The following is an 8,256-nucleotide window of genomic DNA, read 5'->3' as shown; positions in this document are numbered from 1 at the left end:
CTCCCATCCAATTTCTCAACAGGAGCTGTGATTTCTCAATGCCAAGGCTTTAAGGGCATTTTCAAAATACTCACCGACCTCTGGCTCTAGGGAAAATGCCTTTTGAGGTGGGGCTGTTACTGGAAGACACCTGCCTGAATTTTTGTGTTTCCACTTGCTAGGGACAGCAGCAGCTTCAGCTGTGGGAAGTGCACAGCAGAGCCCTAGAAAAACCTCGCTCCTAGAGGCTGCCAAAAACACCCTCTTATAAATCTCCCACCCCAGGCTCCAGCTGGGCTGCCCTTGGTTGCAGAGTCCCCTAATCCTCTCTTCACTGGTCAGGAAGAGGAGCCTTCATTCCACTGGAGTAACTCATGCTCCAGGAATGGCCAAAGCATCAGAGGTCTCTCATTTCAGTCTTCAAATGCCACAGCTTAGAAATGCTCGTTGTTCCCATGGTGGCCCTGTCACTGTCCCCACCACAGCAAAAGGCAGACCCTGGTTAATGAGCAGCCTGGCAGGAGCAGGTTGCACTATGGCCGGCTGCCCCAGGACAGCCAGCACTGGCCAGAGTAGCCCCCGGCCACTTCCTGGCAGCATTGATCAATGACTGCCAGGGACAGGCTCCAGCCTGGAAATGGCTCCCAGCTGGCTGTAGGGCTGCACTTTGGGGTCAGTGGGATTCAGGGACTGCTGCCTTTTACCCATTAAGCAGCACTGAGAAGTGCAGGATTGTTTCTGTGGCTCAGTAACCCTACCTGGCAAATGGAGGGGAATGATGCTCTCACTTCCCTGTAAATCCTTTGAGGCTCTGGAGCAGTCCAAATGCTGAGCGTTCTCTGATGTCCTTCATTCTCCCAACTGCCTGAAGGCTGGGAGAGCTGTGAGATGCCAGAAAGTCCTTTGGCTGATTAGCAGAACGACCCTCTTTGCTGTCATAGGCAACAATTCTCTTTATTGCTCACCAGGAAGATATGTACAGAGGCGGAGGTTTGTTCTGACATTAAAATGCATGGTGTAGGTCATAAAAAGGAGGGTGAACTGAGGAGAAAAGAGCAGGTTTTCCGACAGCAGCTCCCTGAAGGGCACCTGGGAGCGTGGGGATGTCCCAGGCACCCAGCAGGATCCCCTCTGTGTCTTGAACAGGTCAACACTCTCCTGGGACTTGGGACACCAACCTCGCCAACCAGGCGGGGTGACCACCAGGCAGGAGAGGTGGCACCTCCAGGCCTCTCCCAGGGACCGATGCCCATGGGGACACCAGCCCCAGAGGGACAAGTGCATGTCCCACAGGTGGAAAAGGAGAAGATCAGGAGGTGGTGGTGCTGTGGAGAGGCCGGGGCCCCTCACTCCTAGGGGGTGCCAGTGCAGAGGGTCTCTGTGAAAATGCCCATCGCAATAGCGGGAAGCGGATCGAGAGCAAGAGGAGGGCGGCACGTGGGTGCTGCTACATGGCCGTGGTGATCACCTTCTCCTCGGGCTCCACGGTGTTCTCGTAGGCGTGCTGGTTCTCTTTGGACCTGCACCAAGAGGGACAAGTGCAATGCTGAGCTCAGTCCCAGCAAGACCAACATCCCCAAAGCCACCACTAGCGTCCTGACCTTGCTGGTGCCAGCTGTGCACAGAGTGAGGGATGAGATGGGGACCACAGGAGGAGTCACCCTGAAAGGACCAGAGCCAAGAGTGGGATGGGAATGGTTCTAATTGTTAGTGAGGGCTCTTTTGGCTGTCACCATCTATGTGGTGACTGGCGGTCACTTTTGGTGATTTCTTCTGTTGGAAAGCTGTGACACAGCATAAGAAAAATGTGGTGTAGCAGGTTGTGAGGTGGTGGATGGATTGTGGGGCTCAGCTGCAGGGATAGAGAGAGATGAGGGAGAAGGGGATACTCCCTCACTGCCTTGTGCTTAGCCCCTGGAAAGGTTAAAAGCCCCAAAAATAGGTGCATAGGACGTCTGGGTGAGACCCCACACATCACCCTGAGTGAGTGAGACCATGGCTCTGCATGTCTGAGCTGTCCCCAGGGAGCCATGGGGAAGAAGTCTGAGCAGGTCCTTCACCTGAAGTCAGCTGCAGCTGATATGTATCTCCCTTCATGGCCGTTGGATGTGACAGCATCTGGCTTGTCCTCCACACTCACCACGTTCTCGGCATTTTCCCTGGAGGGAGAGAAGAGAGGGGTTTGGACAGAGCAGCAAAGGAGCCATGCAGGGGAGCAGCCCCTTACTGGTGATGACACCACAGAGACAACAAAGGACCTGGATGTGATTCTGTCCTCACACACCCTGCTCAGCCTCCTTCCCAGCAGGACATGGACAAGGAGAAACACCCTCCGGTTTGCAGAGGCTGTGCCAAGTGCCAACTCCTGTCTCCACAGCGGTGACTCCCAGCACTGTGCTGGCAGTCAGCAGGACTCATTGTCAATACGTGGGATTGTTTTCTCCCTCTAACTGGTTTTTCCAGTCTACTTCTGTGTAATCTGTTGCAAAATAGTCCCCTGTGGATCCCGATGGACACAGAGAGAGCAGTCAAGGCTCCACTGGTGCCTCAGCCCTGGCGCAGGAGAGCTGTCCTTGTGCACATCTATGTGAGCAAAGCCGAGCTGCTCTCTCTCACAAGTGAGCCTGGATCGCTTGTAGAAGGAGCCACTGGGCAGGGATGGGGTGTTTGGAGCCAGACTCCTAAAGCTGGGCTCTGGAACAAGTCTGTAGCCTAAGCAGTGCCAGGGGGATTCAGCAGCAGAGGGTGGGTGCAGGTCCACCCTGCATGCACGGCCCTGCCTCCTCCAGCACTTGCCCAAGGGCAATTTCAGAGGCATTTTCAAGGAACAGGCTGGCATAAACAGGCAGTGGCTCGAGCTGATAGCTGCTGTCACAGTGACAGCACAGAGCTGGCAGTGCTCCAGGCTGCTGAGCCTCGCTGCCACTCTTCTGAAGAAAGGCCAGATTAATTAAAACAAGGCACCTTCCCTCCTCAAGCCCTCCTCAGCATCCTCTGCCTCCAGGCTGGGAAAAGGCAGCCAGGCACGGGCAGCAGTGGGAAACACCACCCCTGCCTGCCACTCCGTGGGCTGGGGGCTCCTTCAGTTTGAGGACAAAGGTTCCTCTTAGGAAACAAAGACTACAGTGGCAAATCAGACCATATAAATATACATACACACACATTGTATCATGCATTGACCCAGGATGCATCCTAAAGGGATCCACTTCAAATGCCTCTGGGGCTAAAGCTGACCTGCTGATGCTCAGAGTATAAACCAGCTGCCCACCTCCTCGGCCTGGAGAGGTTGCAGGAACGTACAGGTGCAAGAAGACTCCAGCTTAAAGCAACCCCACCAGTGCAGAGGAACTGCGAAACAGATGTGGGGTGCTTTTGGTCTTCATCCTCTGTTGCCTTTGGGCTCAGGTTCAAGATCAGGTTCCTGCAACTTAGCCAGTTGGCCTTGCTCAGCTGAGCAGGAGCAGCAGCCTGTGACTCTGCTTGGCCAGCACCAGGCAAGAGTTAACTCATCCCACAGAGCCTTTTTCAGATCAATAAAGACACCACATTTGCCTGTGCCATGGGCTCCAGGTGGAGGGTACTGCCAGTGCCACTACCTTCCTTTTCTCCCAGCTCCTCTCAGTGTGTTCTCACAACTTTCCAAAAAAAATAGCTGGCTCAGGCTTATTATTCCATGGATATAAGGCACATGAGAGCTGCACCCCCAAAAGCCACAGAAAACCAGGCTGGGCCAGCCCCCTGAACACATTCCCATGTGATCCAGCCACAAGGCTGTGGTTTGCCATTCCCAGCACAGCGCTTTCTTTTCTCATGGCAGCATTTGTATGGTGCAAGCTCACACCTGGCAATCAGTAACAGGGATCAGAGACCAGGACAGGGACAAAAGGACAGGGAGACGAGGACAGGAAGTCTTTGCTCTCCCGGCCCATCTCCCAGCACAGCAAGCACAGTGTTCCCAATGCTGGCACACGCACAGAGGCTGCTGGAAGTGACACGTGCCAAGGCAGCCAAGCCCAGCTCAGAGCAACCTGCCATACTTACACTTTATCCTTGCACCAGAACCTGTTGACCACGAAAGCAATGGCCACCAGGACCAGAAATACAACCACTGCGATGACACCCTGCGACCATGGCTGGAGGCTGCCCCGGGCTGCAGGGAGAGAACAGGACACAGGTTAGAAACTCATCCTCAGGCTTTATCTGCCCAGCTCCTCCCATCCAGCTTCAGCAAGGTCCAGATGAGATCTTGATCCTGCAAATCTGAGCAGAACATTACTGTCAGTTCAAGCAGGTTTACCTGGGTGACAGCAATGAAACAAAGTACAATTAACAACATTTTCACTGGTGTTTGCATGTGGAGTGTGGTGCCTGACAGCTTTGGGGCCCATACACACTGACACCCACATACAAATACATAAACATGCACCTTGGGGGGCTGGTGGCCCTGTGATGGGGGAGAAAAGGCCTGGCGGACATGGAAAAAGGGAGTGAAGGAAAATGTTTGCCAAAGGGAGGAAGGCAGAGGGGTTTCAGCAAACTGCTTATTCTCTGTCCCCAGATGCCACAGACATCATTCCTGGGATATCTTCCAAATACTGACTGGTAAAATAATGACTCTGTAACAGGGAGGGTGTAAGATTTGGTTGCCACTCCCACAGCAAAAAGTTGTCATTGTGGATTTTGGTAAAATGTACCATCCAACAAGTTTCCAGAGCAGCAAATGATTTATGACAGAAAATAATCTTTACTAGCAGTAGTAAGAGTAGGTTGCGTGCTCCACACGTGTCAACTCCTAACCCACAGTCAGCTTCACATTGGCTCTGCTGCTAACAGCTCCCCTCTCCTCCCTCTGATTTTGGGGAGAGGCACTGTCCTTTGGTAACACCCCCAGCTACTGGAGTCTTTACTGCAAGAGACTTTTAAATAAAAAATAATAAATAAAACAACAGCAGACCTCAACCCCCAAAACACAGCTCTTTTTTCCCTCTTGGAATTGAAATCAGCCTGGCCAGCTGACTCACCAGCAGTGCCAGCCTGGAAAGCAGTGGCACTCCTGGGCAAGGGGCTGTGAGAACAGCCCTGAGTAGCATCTCTCAGCCCCCTCTCCCCACAGAGACATTTGTCATGTTTCTGCAAGGTGCCAGAGCAGAAACTCAAGCAGGAGGAGCTCAGACAGAAATTCCCTCTCCTATCAGTGTGTTTCCACTGAAATACCATTGTATCAGCAGGCTGCTGCTGGTGGCAGCCAGGGCTGGTGACAGTGGGGAAGAGCAGGGGTCAGTCCCCTCCTGTCCTACCTGTTGGTCAAGGATGCTCCTGCCCTGCTGCTCACCACCCCTGTGAGTGCAGCCCCAAATGCACCTATTGCCTCCTGGCTGAATTTTGGCTCCCTTTGCATCCTCCCTCACTCTGCCCTTGGCTGCTGGCCACATTTATTTATTAGTTGTAGTTTATTTTTCCTGCCAGACCCAAGGTTTCCAGCCTAAGCCTGGGCGGGGCTGGGGGATGGTCAGGTCCAGCCCTTTGTGAGGTTCCTGCTGGGGTTAAGGGAGATCAAGGGCAACCAGGGAATGAAGTCAGCAATGACTTAAACTGCCAAATTTGCATCTCGTGATCTTCCAGGAAAGGAGGGGGGAAGAAAAGTGGTAGCAGACCTCCTTGGAGCAAGCATGCTCAGGAGGTACTGGATGTTTTTGTGAGTGAAATCTCACTCCTGTGGCTGTTTCCACCAGATTCCAGAGCATCCAAAGCCAAAAGGGAAAACACCAAACCAAAATCAAGGGTTTCTGGCTTCCAGAGTTCATGTAGGGCCTAGCTGCAGGGGGAGATAAGGACGGTAAGAGAATGGCAAATGCCTCTGCACTGGGCTGAAATACCCGCTGGGAAACTTGTACTGGCATAAGAAAGAGGAATAGAGATCAGGCAGGAGCAAGAGCTTGATAGGATCTATTCAGGGAGTAAATGTTTGGGTCCCAGCCCTCGGGGCACTGCCTGGCTGCAGGCCCACCAGCACACCTTGCTGCCCTGCCAGGAGGGATGGCTGAAAGGATGAGTCTCACCTGTGGAAACAGGACTGTGTTCCTGGAAAAACTGCTTCACAGGGGATGCCCCTCCTGGGTCAGCCTGTCCCTCAGGCTCTGCCACCTCCTCTCTGTGTTGCCCCATGGTAATGATGGGGTTTTCCCCCACAGGGATGATCTCTGAAGCCAAGCTAAGCAGTGTGGAATCTGCAGCCCTGGCAGATGTGTCTCCACACATCTGCAGCTACACACCAGACCAAGGGAAGTGCTGGAGCCAAAATAAGCCTGTGCACTTGTTGCAATTCCATTTCCACACTCCACAGCTGATTTGAAGACACAGACCTGCTTTTTAATACATCTTCTCTGAGTGTTTGGAAAGCTTTGGCTGCCTGTCTTTTCTGCTGTCTAAGGAAGCTGTGCCAGGCTCTGAATCCTCATTAAAGGATTTTTTTTTTTTTTACTCTTTCCAAGCAAAACTTTCAACCCTGCTGACAATGGACACTGCAGACTGTTAAATCCTCAGCAAGTTGGTAAACAAACACAGGAAGAGCGGTCAGGGCTGGGGCATCAGGAGGAGAAAGGGGGAGGGAATTTTCCGGGACTTTGGCAGCACCAGATGAGTTTTAATTACTCCTCATTATTTCTAGCACCAGAGAAGCCCTCAGTGATTTTCCTAAAAATAATACCCTAGCGTAGGAAGTTTCTCTATTAAGTCTTTGGGAAGAGAAGAGGAGGTCAATTTGCTGAGGAAAATATTTGCTCCCTCTCCTCAGCAACGACCAAAATTACAGATTAACAGGAGGATCAGAGAGCTCAGGGAGCAACTCAGAACAACACTTGCTCAAGGATAAGAGTGAGAAAAAAGAAAGAAAAAAAAAGCCTTAAGAAAACAGATTACTCATCTCAGTGCACAGTCCTGCCAGAGGTAAAGCAGAGCAGTTTATCTCTGTGCAAGCACCTCAGATAAACCTCAGGTGGCAGTTTCAGCCTTCAGCAAAACAGGTAGAAAAGTCTCTAGATCCCAGCTCTGGCAAAACCCCTGAGCCCACCAGACACCCGCCCACCCAGAGCTGAGCCCAGGCAGGAGCAGGGATGAATCTTCCCTCCCCAGGACGCTCTAGCACAGCCGTCCCTCGTCCCCCAGCAGCAGCTCCCACCTGCCCGGGGCTCGCCGCCTTCCCCTGCCTCTGTTTGCCGGGGTGGCCGGCGGTGCCCGCCTTACCTTGCTGGCAGCAGGCGGCCTGCAGCTGCAGGAGCAGCCCCAGGAGCAGCAGGCGGCGGGCGGGCATGGTGGCAGCGGGCCGGGCCGCGCGGGAGAGCCCTGCCGCAGGAATGAGCGCCTGGTCAATTATCAAACGCCCTAAGGAGGAAGGCCGAGGCTCTCACCTGGTTATTCAAATCCCGCCGAGGGAAGGAGGCGCCTCCTCGCCTTCTCCCGCCGAAGCCGGAGGGGAGTTTGGGGCGCGGTGTCTTGAACCTGACGGTCCCCTCAGGTAGGGCGTGGGAGGGAACTCAGGCACAAAACAATTGCATCGGGCCAGGAGGAAAAAAAAAAAAACAGACTGAGATGGGTAAAACTCTTCCCCTGTGAAGCTTGGGGAGCGTGGTGTCCCTCACGTCCCCTCCCCACAGGAGGAGAACAGGGGGAGCCCAGCAATGCCCCAGCTCTGACATTCCTTCCCACCCTGTGGGACCCCCACTCGCTTCCCTGCTTTTTCTTTTCAGCAAGTGTCTCTAATAACCCAGAAAAACAGATTTGTGACTCTAAAACATCCAATTAATAGACCAGACTCCATGCTGGGTACTGCCTCTCTCCTCCCACATCACTATTAAACACAGCAGACCCAGCCTTCATTTTATTGAGTCATCAGTCCCCAAAATTTCTTCAATACCAGAAGAGGTAGAGACAGCCAAAGAGCTACAGCAGGCCACAAGGCTTGCCCTTCACAAAAGCTGCACAAATGCTGCAGGACTGAGAAAGTTGCAGGTCCCGAGTTAAGCAGTTTTCCAGCTCATGTCAGGTTTGGATGACTGACAAACCCACCCCACAGGAAGAATAAAAGATATTTGGCTTCACAGCTGAGAAACTTTAGTTGCTCCCGAAGGAAATCGTAAAGTTGTGAGCCAGGGGTTCCATTGTCACTCCTCTTGTGATGTGTCACAGCATCTTTGAAACCCCTCAGCAGCATCTGAGCCCCCGACTTGTGGGTCTGGTAATTTCCACTCCAGGGACCCTGCCTGGGTGCTCCAAATAACA

General features: G+C 53.0%; 1 protein-coding gene across 1 annotated transcript; it reads right to left on the bottom strand.

Moving 5' to 3' along the window:
* Positions 1–907: 907 nt before the first annotated feature.
* PDZK1IP1 (PDZK1 interacting protein 1) lies at positions 908–7,376 on the bottom strand. Its single transcript, XM_038145081.1, has 4 exons — positions 7,222–7,376; positions 4,021–4,129; positions 2,040–2,138; positions 908–1,499 (listed from the first exon to the last, which is right to left on the bottom strand). The coding sequence occupies exons 1-4, from the start codon at positions 7,286–7,288 to the stop codon at positions 1,427–1,429; spliced, it is 348 nt and encodes a 115-aa protein (XP_038001009.1). The 5' UTR covers positions 7,289–7,376; the 3' UTR covers positions 908–1,426.
* Positions 7,377–8,256: the final 880 nt, after the last annotated feature.

This window comes from Motacilla alba, chromosome 8 (assembly GCF_015832195.1).
Source record: "Motacilla alba alba isolate MOTALB_02 chromosome 8, Motacilla_alba_V1.0_pri, whole genome shotgun sequence".
Taxonomy (NCBI): Eukaryota; Metazoa; Chordata; class Aves; order Passeriformes; family Motacillidae; genus Motacilla; species Motacilla alba.
Note: the sequence above shows the minus strand (reverse complement) of the source record. Positions and strands in the feature narration are given on the sequence as shown.